This window comes from Neodiprion lecontei, chromosome 4, assembly GCF_021901455.1.
Source record: "Neodiprion lecontei isolate iyNeoLeco1 chromosome 4, iyNeoLeco1.1, whole genome shotgun sequence".
NCBI classification, from domain to species: domain Eukaryota; kingdom Metazoa; phylum Arthropoda; class Insecta; order Hymenoptera; family Diprionidae; genus Neodiprion; species Neodiprion lecontei.
The window spans coordinates 41,075,417-41,088,243 of NC_060263.1; the positions used below are offsets into that span (position 1 = coordinate 41,075,417).

The 12,827-nt window shown below is 37.4% G+C and overlaps 1 protein-coding gene across 5 annotated transcripts in view; it reads left to right on the forward strand.

The window, feature by feature from the left end:
• LOC107217211 (aquaporin AQPcic) overlaps positions 1-12,827 on the forward strand; it is a 39,065-nt gene that overhangs the window by 14,390 nt on the left and 11,848 nt on the right. Inside the window, exon 1 of one of the 5 annotated variants that reach the window (XM_046737321.1) lies at positions 8,361-8,447. The exons of 3 other annotated variants lie outside the window; for them this stretch is intronic. In XM_046737321.1, the coding sequence (XP_046593277.1) occupies positions 8,417-8,447 (31 nt within the window). In that variant the 5' untranslated portion in view covers positions 8,361-8,416. Of the gene's footprint in view, positions 1-8,360; positions 8,448-10,647; positions 11,302-12,827 lie in introns of those variants that run through there. One more of the 5 variants, XM_015655054.2, reaches the window with a different exon arrangement.

A 12,827-nucleotide genomic window follows, 5' to 3' on the forward strand; every position in this document is an offset into this window, starting at 1 on the left:
AAATTCGGGACAGTTTACAAAATGCTGCGATCCCGACGTCACCTTGATCCTCACTTCCATTTCCGCCCATTCAACGGTTATAGTTTTTTCATGGAATTAGTTCCATACTTGGCTACACGTCAAAGTTGAAGTCAATTTTTTAGCCCAAGTTATATCCCATTCGAAAGCTGGTTAACTCAATTGTTCCGGGCGTACAATAATATCGTTAAAAAGAAGTATAATCGCCGAATACTTTAGGTATGCATGAAATACTGCGGAGGTCAGTCGATTACTCTACTTTTTGCCACTCGTGGCCTGATTCCAAGTACAACACTTGTTTAATGTCGCCGGTAGAATTCTCGCAAAAATAAGCCAATAAGACGGAATGCAAGAGTATTCTTTTTTGCGATTCTTCGAGTCGTGCGACGAATCGCATTTCAACGCAAAAAATATGAATTTAAATGGGTGAGGAATGAAAAACGCAAAGTCGTAATAAAGTGTGCCGGTCGTTCACCCTTCGTCCGCATTGTTTCTCTGTACATGTGCAAGTATCTGCAGCCGATCATTTCACCTGCCGTTGCACTTGGCTTTCCCACATCATTTATAACCGTTTTAAAACTTTTACAAAATACGTGTGATAATTTCACCGGATAATCACCAAGTGTCCCGACTTTGATACGCGCGGATTTCACATTTATTTTTTGCCAAGAAAAGGTGCTTTTAAAGTGGAATTACAAATATTACATATTATTAATTGTAAAATGTTCCGATGTTTCGATTGCTGCAATTACAGTCCGGGAAGGAGGACGAAAAATATGATGACAGTGTAATTGGAGCAATGAAAGAGACGCGGCGTGTTGCAGGAAGACGTTGCGTGATTCGAAGAGTCGAAACGAAACGAGACTTGCGAACGGTTTATTTATTTATTTTTTTCATCATTTTACCTCTTCTCAACTACTTTCACCTGCAGTTCCTCCACCCGGAAATTCACAAGAAGGAAAAGGAACTGCGGCTGCCCTGAAGTCGTTTGGCTTCGCTACGCGGTTTAAACTTCTCCTCAGTAGGGTGTGAATTTTTTATTTATGTAAAAGTTTCACCGAGAAATGCATCGCGCATGCAGACGACGTGCGATATTCGCGTTTATATACGTTATTCTCAAATCGTTGGGAAATTTATCTGCCTTTAATTATCGATTGTTCTCACTTACGCAACGCCAATTCATTAACCATTTCAGAATATAATTAGGTATTTTCGCATCTCATTAGGCTCGATGAGACTTATGGTATCTTTTTTTTTCATGTCTACTATAACGCAGACGGGGAATCGATTCGTTTAGATATTTACGAGAAAACAATTGCTGATGGATCGATCGATACATAATTCAAGATCCGAGATATCAGATTAGATTGGAACTCGAATGCAGAGGATTTGTCGATGACGATGATAAAGCTACAACAACTATCTTCAAGAGCGCCTCGAGAGATGAGAGAAAAATTCGTCTTATTCTTGCATTCGATACTTCGAGTCATCGGTAATTTTCGAAATCCAAACAACGCAATGTAATCTTTTCAATCTTATTAGATCATCGGATTTCGGTACGTATACGCTGTTTACTTGATCGTAAGCAGGTAAAATTGCTTAATAAAGTCAATTGAAGTCCGCTGATTTGTCGAAAGATTATGTCATCAATTGCTCTTATCTCTACATAGAGATAAAGAACGCATAATAAAAAGTAAACCTAAATCTTTAATACCATTCGAGACGTGTGCCTATGAAAAAGTCGTATTTAATTAACTAGTATAATTTGAATGCTTAGGATGATAACCTGAGTTTATCGAATCAGCGAGTCCCACGCACAAAACAAAACATCGCGAATACTACGCAACGCTGAAAGTAATTTTCACATTAATGAACACAGTTTCTCTATTGCACGCGTAACTTCTTGGCAAACAAAATTTAACAATTACATAGTTTAATAACGTGGAAAACGGACTTACAATCTAAGAATTAAATCGTAGAACTGCTGTCAGATTTGACAATTATCCACCTCGATATAACGTCTGCATGTGATGTGCACTAATCCAGAAATATCAAGCTTACAACTAGAGAAGAGAAATTAATTTCACGGACACTGTACAATATTGCATGTATATTGTATAGTTTAGTTGTAATATTATCTAGGAATGCGGAATAAGAAGAAACTTACAACACGGTACGTGAAGATACATAAAGTATGGAATTTCGCAAATAAACTAAAGACGAGTGAACAAATAAAGACAGTACAAAGTCGATCTTACGGGCATCATCAGCGGTGGTAAGGATTTCAATTTCACGGTCTCTCACGGTGAACTTGTGGTGTTGAGAAACTCGGAGCTCGCTCGGTAATTAGCGAGTATAAAGATACCTACCTTACCGCTAGAACATACCAGCATGTCTGCACGATCGATCGATTTACCGAGCAGCAAGATCGGTTGAGCCGACGTCTGGTTTGAATTCCAATTATTACCGACTGTGCAAATATCGCCGGAGATAATCGCCCAGCTGCGGCCTCATTTCGAGAGAAGGCGTTAACTCGAGTCAACGATCGTAGAGATCGGAACACGTGGACTCAACTTCTAGTCGCTTTTGAGCTCCGGATTTGCGCGCGAAATACGAATTCAGGAAACATTCAAAACAGTTTCTTCTATTTTTGCACGTGCAGATATTCTTTCGATGACTGTGATTCCTCCTGATCGAGACTTTATGACGACCGTTAAATTTTCCAGGCTTTGGGTGATGGAAAAAAGAATCGAACGAACCGAAGTTTCTTTGGATGAGAATCTGAGTACAAAAAAGTCCGGTTGAGCAAATCAAATTTGAGTTTGAAATCTAATTTATTACGTTGTACGGCAGCAAGTTGGGCTGAAATCGTACTTCGGAGGACAGTTTTTGTCTGCAAGTTTTTATAGTAGCAAAAATATAACCCGTTTTTTTTTTTTTTTATTTCCTCATTTTTATTTGTTCCTATTTGTGAGAAGGAAGGGTTTCTTCTCGGTAGATAAGAAACGTGTTTGGTGTCAAAATAGAAATCTTGTCAGTGATATAATCGTACGATGTCATTATCGGATTTAATCTTCATCGTTAGAATCATTGGATTTACTTCCTCTTAATATTCTGGAATGCGATAACGTATCATAGAAAAATAGGTTACCTAATGAAAAGAATAGTCCGTGACCTTCGTATCAGTGAAAACATAGTGATAACAAAAAAAAAAAAAAAAAAAGAAGTACACTGCAGCCGATTGACAGACGTTATCTTATCCCTTGGTTAGCAAAGGGTAAAAGCTTTCTCACTGCTTATCTCAAGATAGTTTTTTTTTTTTTTTTTTAATAATTTGTCAGAAAACATTCTCATAGAACAAATAAATACTGAGAACAAACTGTAAATATTGTGATGAGGTGTGAATGACTTCATAAATCCGTTGGATCAATTACTTCTGTAATGAGATTAGGTATAAATAGGTAGGCAAAAATTGTTTTGACAGGCTTAAAACAAAACGGTGGTGCGATTCTATTTCCTAAAAACGATTGTCATCTACGCAGATATTGCTTTCAATAACGGGGTTACCATTTTTTCACTCCATGAGAAAGAACTGAACAGCGAAAATCATTACTAATTTCATCAAGTCATACGACATTAAGGTGGTTTCAAGGCGAAGTGCAGATGAACTTTTAGGCGTTAATTACCTAAGACATCAAGCAAATCCTGAAACAAATTAATCATCTAACGAAGATGCAAATTTCTCACTGAATTCGTGCCGTTCGTGAATTATTTGAAAAATATTCACGAGTCTGCAAATTTATTTCTCAATTTGCAAGCTCGCGTTACTGCGAATGTTGACCAATGTACGTCGTTCAGTGTTCCCAGTATGTGCAAAACGTATAGGTATTCATATAGGGCATCCCACGCCAATTCGGCAAAAGACTGACCATGAAATTTTTTAATTTTACCAAGTAAAAGCTCGCGATAAATTTTCGAATTGTTTTTTTATCACTCGTCTTTACCTTATGACTTTTTAAACCCATCGCAAAACCACCGAAATCGATTCTTATGAAACAAAAAAAAAAACATTTGGTATCTGAAATGGAACATTTTCACTCAACAAGCGGAGTGGAAACCCGTTTTTTTTCATTTCAATTTATTGTTTTCTTTTCACACGTGTTAAAAATCTATTACAATACATAGCGTATCTCCGATTTAACGAATGTTTTTTTTTATTGGTTCTCTGGTTCTAAAACACACTCGCGTTTTGTTTCGTAATTTTGAAAAAGAAACGAGGTCCCACTTTGAATGTTTCATTTCGGAAAACAAATGTTTGTTGTTTTTTTTTTTTTTCTTCTTAAAAATCAATTTAGGTGTTTTTGTGACGGGTTTAAAAAATCACAGGATAAAAAAGACGAGCGATGGGAAAAAAATTGAAAAAGTTTTTTGGAAAGCTTTTCGGAGGTCGTACTAACGCAGGATCCTTCCAAATCCTTGGTAAATTTAACGAATGTCACGGTCAACCGTTCACTGAGTTCGCGTAGAAATGCCCCATATGTTATACACGTAAAGGTAGTCACGTGTTATACATACACATGGAAGTTCGACTATTATTAAATCGTGGTCTGAATCATCCGAGGAATGCCATATAGCGAATCATGCGAGTAGGTATGTAATACGATAAATACGGAAGTACCACCAGGTTCTAAACGAGCAACAGCTTTGCAGTATGAGATCAGAACTCGCGGACGAAACCTGTCGTTGAATCCTATTTCGTATATCCATATGCGGGAGATTTATGAGTAAGACATATTTTTCGATGCGTAGGGCCGTTGATAAATAATTTAAAATAACACGTTCCTTGCCCTAAATTCATTCAACGCTTCCTTTTTCCCAAAACAGTTTCGGCACGTTATTGGCATAACAAACTTCCGTGAGGATTGTTGCGTGCAAATTTGATATCAATTTTATCATCGTTGGTAAAATTAATATGCATCTTCGTAATTTTTGATCAGATTTTATTTTCCTTGTTTGCAATAACGATCTAATTTATGCGATTTTTTACGACCTCTTTATTGTGGGACCAGTCTCGAGTGAAAAAAAAAAAATGTGATCTACGTTCATCAGTCCAACCGTCAAGTTAACTAATTAATTTAAGTTAACAGTTAAACCGGATTTTGAATTTTCCCATAATTTAACCGTCCAGAATTAGACAAGCGTGCTTCAGAGTGTTGGAATTGTAAACTTTCCAATATTCACATGAATTATTTCGACACGTGAATTACGGCAAACGAGGCTTCTTTTTTTTTTACCGCATCCAAGAGTCAATTAACGAGAAGAGACGAATCGACTGTATTGTATTCTATCAGGATGTAATTCCTAGCGATATTAAATAATTCTCTTCCGTACGATGAGAATAAACTAATGGAAATCCGAAACCTAATTCACGCGAAGCAAATATCGCAGCTCGTTGCGTAATCGCAAAAGTCTCATTGGATTAGCTTACGCATTATAATCGAGAAAGAAACGATCATCAACGATGAGGATGAAATCAATATTTGTCCGAGAATCACGGTTCGTTTCGATTTTGGCGAGCAAGGAATCGCCTCCTTTTCACGCTATTTCAACGAATACATATTCGTACAACTTTGGCATTATTTTCTACGCTGGTATATAACGGCAGATATCTTGAAAAGTAACACATGTGGTTTGCCTAACGATTTAGTTACACAAACCGGGTACAAGGTGCATACATAGGAATTAATGTTTACCATCGTCAATTGACACAAGTGGTGAACTAACTCGCCACCCTGCAGGTGTGAGGATGAAAATTTGCACACGTGTTAAGTGATCGAGCACGTTGTACGCTTCTTGCTGCCTTATCTCAAAAGTTTACCGAGGAACTCGACGACGTATCCATGAATCAAATTTAGCTGCGTATTTAGCTGCGTAACTACACGCCTGAGGTAAGTCAAGATAATCGCGAGCATTCTATTTTCTAAGTCTTATCAACGGTATTCGAGTTTCATTTCCACGTATTTTCTTTCTTTCGTTTAGCGGCTGGGGGAGGGGGGAGATTGGACGGTCTGACATCGTACCTATTTTTAGGTGTTTTTTTTTTTTTTTTTTTTTTTTTCAAGAAAATGAAAACCCTTGGAGCAATTTCAGTTTGAGGGCTTTATTATTTATGGTTTCAAGAATATTTTGGAGTTTTCATCGTTGAAATTAATAAGAAAATGGCGGCACGGAGCGTATAAGTAACGAACGAGTGCGAACTCGAATGCTTTTGCATCATCACTGTCCAATTTGTAACGGATGGAACAAATTTTTCGAGTTGAAAGAAAAAAAAAAAAAAAACACCTTTCCGAGTTCGACCTCGTAACCCAAGTCTTGAAAGAAACAATTTTTTTCGAATGTATACGATGGCGAAGAATAAAATTCATTTTTCAACCAACAAATTGTTTAAGAAATGTTTATAAAAAAAAAGATTGGACTGAAATTCAAATATTTAGCCACGAGCTCGAATCGATAAACAAATTTTAAAGATCGTGTCAAAATTTCAATTTCATTTTCGATCGGATAAAAATTGACCGAGGAATCTGCGCCACCGGATTGTAAACCTGGTCGTTCGCTATACTTTTACGAGCCGTGCCGCCATTTTTTTATCAATTTCAATGAAAAAATTCGAAAATGTTGTTGAAACTATAAATAATAACCCCTCAAACTCATATTGCACTGAGCGTTTAAAAAAAGAAAAAAAATTCCTAAAAATTATAGGTATGATTTTAGACCGTACAAGCTGCTCTTTTATTAACAATCGAGTTCCTCTTCCCCTAAAAACGAAACATTCCCACCGCATAACGCGTACCCGGAATCCACCAGCCAATAATTTTCGCGTATTTTCGCACTCCTGGAGGCTCGATTCGAGTCTATAGCGACACGTATTGACGATAGATAACTTCGGGGGAATTAATCACTGAAACCGAAACCGTTAACACCTTGGATTATCCGGCGATTTCACCCCCCCACGAAAGTACAAGTTGATAAGGTTTGCACGCGTCAGTTTGCCGTATCTCCTGCATTATCTCTTGGTGATTAGAGGCCAAGGTTTACATAAATTTTCGGACAGTAACGCGCGCAGTTTCATCAGCCTTAGGATCCTGAAGAAGTTTATACCGATACGAAGACGATTTCACTTTCGGATTGTGCGGTTTGAAGTTGGAGTGCTACTGCAAATTCACTCGCGAAATTTCACCAGACGCTAGTCGTTATCTGCTTAGCTGAAATAATTCGAGAGATTGTAAATTTTTTCAACTTGCCGACGGCTTTTAAACGTAAAGTGAGATAACAAAGGTCGTCTGTTACTCTGTCGCTTCGAACTTTGTGGATTTTACGATAAAGTGAGTTCACGTTTTTCTGTTTGTTTATCCTGACTTTGTTGAAGACAGAAAAACGTCAAAGTCATTATTGCCCAATGGCTTAGTTTCTCAAAATACTTTTTTTTTTTCACGCCTACTTTCTGTCATTTATTATCACGCGTCTGATCTGGCTGGCTTAAAATTTACTAAACGCTTCTTTTTGCAAAAACATTTATTTCATTCAAGTTTCCTCATCAATTTCAAGATTGTCTTTTGTTTGATAAATATTCATAGTTTCCTTATATCTTCGCGAACAATTGATTCGTGCCTTACGAAAAAAAAAAACGCTCCAGTCTAATCGCAAAGTTTTTCAAGTCTCACTGTGAGAGCAACTCTAAGAAATTATGTTAAATTTTCAATTCTTTGAACAGAGATGTCTTCATTCACCATCCATACTTTCGTTAATTGGATATCTCGTGACTTCAACGATTTCATTGTTCTCGACTACTGACTACCAGACTGCGATATCTTTTCTGTTCCTCTCTTTTAATCCGTGCCCAAAAGAAAAAAGTAACTGTCTGCAATGTACAATCACTTCGATCCTTTTCGATAATTTCTTAGATCATCTGATGCATGGATCATAATTTTATCGCCTGCAAAGCGAGATGCACGAGTTGAAAAAGCTTTCGCGCTTGATAATCGTCGCATGTTATCTAAATATGTAAAATGACAAATCGCCTGAAGCACCTCTTCAAAACCTAAAAAGTTATGTTTCAATCTAATAAGTTTTTTTTTTCTCTAAGATTTCTATCTCACCCCGTCAGGCTTGCTAGATCAGACCGAAGGTATGACCGTGTTAGATAATTGACAACGATAGAGATTCTGCGGAAAATAAGACAGATGCTAATATTTCTCAGCTTTTCGTTTCGTCTTAATGATTTAAAAATGAAAATGTCTGGTATTTTTAGTACGCAGGATTGTTCTCGGTGAATATTAAGATTCGAGATTCGCCCGAGCGGAGGTTTCGCCATTCCGGAAGTTCCAAAGAGGCTACTAACATGGTGCACATCATCGAGCATCACCGCAAAAGTAATTATAAACCAATAACGCAGTAAATACAGATCGTATTTAAAGTGAAATTGCAATCGATTTTTTTTATTATTATTATTATTCATAATCATTACGTTGATTGAGAATTATGCGATACATCTCAATTTTTGACAGCTGCTTTGCTTTCATTATCGCTTTTTAATCCCCTGGCGATAAATTGAAAGTAGAAGAAAAGAAATTTAAAATGGCAGCGAAATTTGGGCTATGTTATCAATATTACAGCGTTATACATATAAACTGTAGATCGATAAAAAATGAAGTCATATTATACAAAGAAAAGATATTTCTTTGGGCTTGAAATGATATTCATTTCGACTGTCAGCTGATAAATCTTCAACACACTCGGCACACTTGGCTTGAACGATAATTTATCATTATATTCTGACTAAATTTGTTCAGTTGATTCAACAAATTCTATTCTTACGTGTAATTCAATGTTTACGTACGTACACGAGATAGATTTCATAGAAGAAAATATCTGGCTGCTGGAAATTAAAAGCTACGAAAACACAAATTTTTGGTGACCGAGATTCGTGCACTTGATGTATAATAAATCGTAGTTGTCCTGTATATCAGTCGTAGTGTAAAATATCCGTCTGCCTTGCTTGTACATTTGGGGCAGACGGTTTCATTTCTGTAAATATTGCAAATCAACATTTTCTTATATTCCTAATTTTCACAGCAGTATTGGAACCGTCAAAGCATATATACAGGCAAATGGAAATGTGTGGGAGAATTTTTCATTGTAGAAACTAAACGATCTGGGACAATGATGAATTTTCATCACATCACGGTATCGTACACATTCAGACCAGCAGTGAGCCACACATTTTTAGCAACGCGTAGAAGTATTGATAACATTTGGCATCGAATTCCACGAAACCGCGAATTTTGTTAACTTTATCTTCTATATTCGTGATTCTTTTGCAACAGCCTAATTACGCATCAACTTACCCTTTGACATTTTGATGTTATCAACGAAGTGACAAAACGAAAAAAGAAGAAAAAAGATAAATACGTGAATACATGCAAGATAAGAAGTACAATTATTTATTTACAACAACAAGTTGTAATTTAGAATCTAATCTATGACGAGTTGTACGATTTATATACGCTGCGTTTTATCTGTCAAGTGCATCATCATTAAACTATAACTTAAAAAACATATAACATTTCAAATAGAACACGATTTCCCCGCCTTTTGTGTCATAAATCTCATAAAAACAAGTTTAAATTACATTCTCTTACAATTAGCCGTGTAACCATACAATTATGTACGACAACCTAACACGTGAAAATTTTGATATACCGTTTTCGATCACTCGGCCCTTCCGCCTGTTTTAAAATTCGGTCAATGTCGAAGCTGAAACGGTATGGGAAAGGTTTTCTGCATGTCATCGCTTCAGAAACGATCAATGATTATTATTCATTTATTCACAAGGCTCTGAACAAGAAGTGCAGACCAAAAAATATGGAAAAAGAAAATGCATCTGCTCCAAGAAAGTTTTTTTTTTTTCTTCCACGATCGTCGGAACTTCCTCACCGACGTATCGATAATTAATTTGTAGCCACCGAACCGCACTCATTGTAAAACCGTCGACCCGATTGCACGAGGCCGATACTCGATAACTTCCTGACGAGCTCGATTCCGAGTAAATATTCTCGATACACCTAACTATCGAACTTTGACACGGTTGCGTAATGTGTAAGCATACGATTGCGGCCAGAAGCGTATTATATTATAACATGTAGACGACCTTCGCACTCTCGTGGACATTCCGATGTCCGAGATGAAATTTTACGATCGGAAATAAAAGGGGGAGGAGATGAGAAAAGACTCTTCGCTCGTGTTGTTTGACTATTTATTGCCAGAAATCCAGGCTCACTTGAGTACTTATGCGAATGACTCGACGTGTCGGAAAAGGCTCGAGATAAGAACCAGTCGGTCGGAAGTGAGCGGGTAAATTTTGTCGTGGAATCTAGCAGCCGTAATAAACGAGATGCGATTAAAGCGAAACAGTTTAGTACGCCATATTTTGCACGCGCGGAAAGGTCGGAGCTCTGTTAAAAATGTATGCTCAATGCGCTCGCGTTATCTGATTACTGATTTTTGCAATTTTTTTTTTCTTTCTATTCTTCTCGCAAATGTGCCTGCAAGCGTGGTCTAAATCATTCAGTCACATTCGTATGTGCAGTACAGTGTAGTGTGCGTATATCTAGTATATCGCAACAATGTTACATTTCGGGAGAATACAGAATTTTTTTAAACGTTTATAGAAGTGATTTTTCGTTGATTTTATTCATGATATGCGGTGGCTGGCGCCTCCGGGACGATGGATAGGTTTGTTTATTACATTCGGATGCAAAAAAAAAAAAAAAACAAATGGAATAAATTATCGAAACCGAGCCCCCATCTTCCCGTTGCTGGATAATACTAACCTTGGAATTCAACGTCACGGTGCGCCGTGCCTCCTGGCTGCTCGTGTGCGTCTCTTTCGTATCTAATCCTAATGAGGATAAAAAGAGAGAGGAAAGGAAAAAAACGCAGGCAAACAAGAGAGAGAGAGAGAGAGAAACTAATCGAGGCGACGGATAGAAGAAGAAGAAGAATGAAAATAAAAAAAATAAAGAAAAGGAACACAACTAAACAACAAGAAACAGCGTCAAGTTATCGTGACGTTCGTCTACCTGACTTATAAATAAAACTGTCGACTTAACTAACCTCCGACTGATTTCGTTGGCGGTGTTCATTGGCTCGGCCGACGTGCCTCCTCAGTTTATTATTATTGTACAATCTCTTCGGACCTGTGCACGCGTGTGATCACGTATATGGGTAGGTGTACCGAAACAGATACACGTGCGAAACATACCAACGTCGTCAAATTTTCGCACGTAGGTTTACGTAAATATATTATGTACATACATGTGTATATATATATATATGTATATATGTAACTCGCGTCGGCTAATTTTTTTGCAGCTTTAAATATACGCATATCCTTTTGCAAAAGTAATATCAAACTGCGCATGATTCTCTCATTAGTCCGTAGTCCGTTTGGTATTGAGTAAAGCCGCGTTGTTGTTCAAATAGGACCCTGAGAGTGGTTTGATGAAAATTTTCAAAATTTACCGCTAACAAAAAATTCACACACATGTTCTGTTTTTCTCTGTTTACACTTAAATTATATCTTATTGACGTGATTTTTCTCCCTACATACGCAGTCAACTTCTTATCTATCTCACGATCCAATGATAGGTATAGTACTATGAAATTTTCGAAACTAGGCGAAGGTCGGATTCATTCCTATTTGGTCTAACTTAAGAACACCTTATTTACGATGTCACGGAATTTAAGCATAATTCAAACGCTTGTCAACGACTTTTTTTCGTTCGATTGTCACGATTAAAAAGTTGCAAATTTTCTCAAATATTCTTTCGATCGATTCATGATATACACGTTGTTTCAACGGTTGCTACACCGTCTATTTCGAACGAACTTATTTACGGCTATCCGTAGCACGGAAATGCTTATCAGTTGTGATTTCGCTCGCCCTGTCTCGACGTACCATTTTCCTACAAATTACCTCAAACTGAAACGTCAATCCGGCGATTGAAGAGTTGATCTGAATCAATAAATCAAGACTGACGTTTTATATTGTACCGAGACTCTATCTCGTGTCAGGCGTTGTTGTATCACTCGACGCTTGATCTTTGTGGCTTTTCTCCCTGATATCGCTAGGTGTTACATGCACATAATGTAGATAACATGCCGTACATTATATACATGTGTGTACATTGCACCCGCGACACCGATCGATAATATTTTGCCTCATCAGCAGGGCGAGAATTTTGCAGTGTTTTTTGCTTGTGTAATGCTCGGGAGTGAATTTCTCGTTAATTTCGACTTTTCTCGACTTGCGACTCACTAATTGGCACGTGATTAGACTTTTCTTTTTCATCCTCAGTATCTTATCGACGCCTATACATCGATCAAGTTGCATTACCCAATAAATGAAATACACCTCGTTATCGATTATTGCCAGATTTGGACGCCGAGTGGTAAGATTCTTATTGCGTTATTAGACGTGACGCTCTGCGATACGATGAAAAATCTATTCGGCATCGTCACGTTTTAATGCACGTGAGACAAAGTTCGTCGTTATTGAAGTGCATCGTTGCGTAATTTTTTGCACGATCGGAAATTAAACGTTGGCTGGACGTTGCTAGAATGTCTGAGAAAGCGAATTGGAAGTATGGAATTTCGTACCTGCTACGCCTTATAAGTACGGTATTTCAAATTTGCGAATTAAAAAAATTGTCATTTTACGACGCTTGTGTGTAACGTGGCTACACAAATAC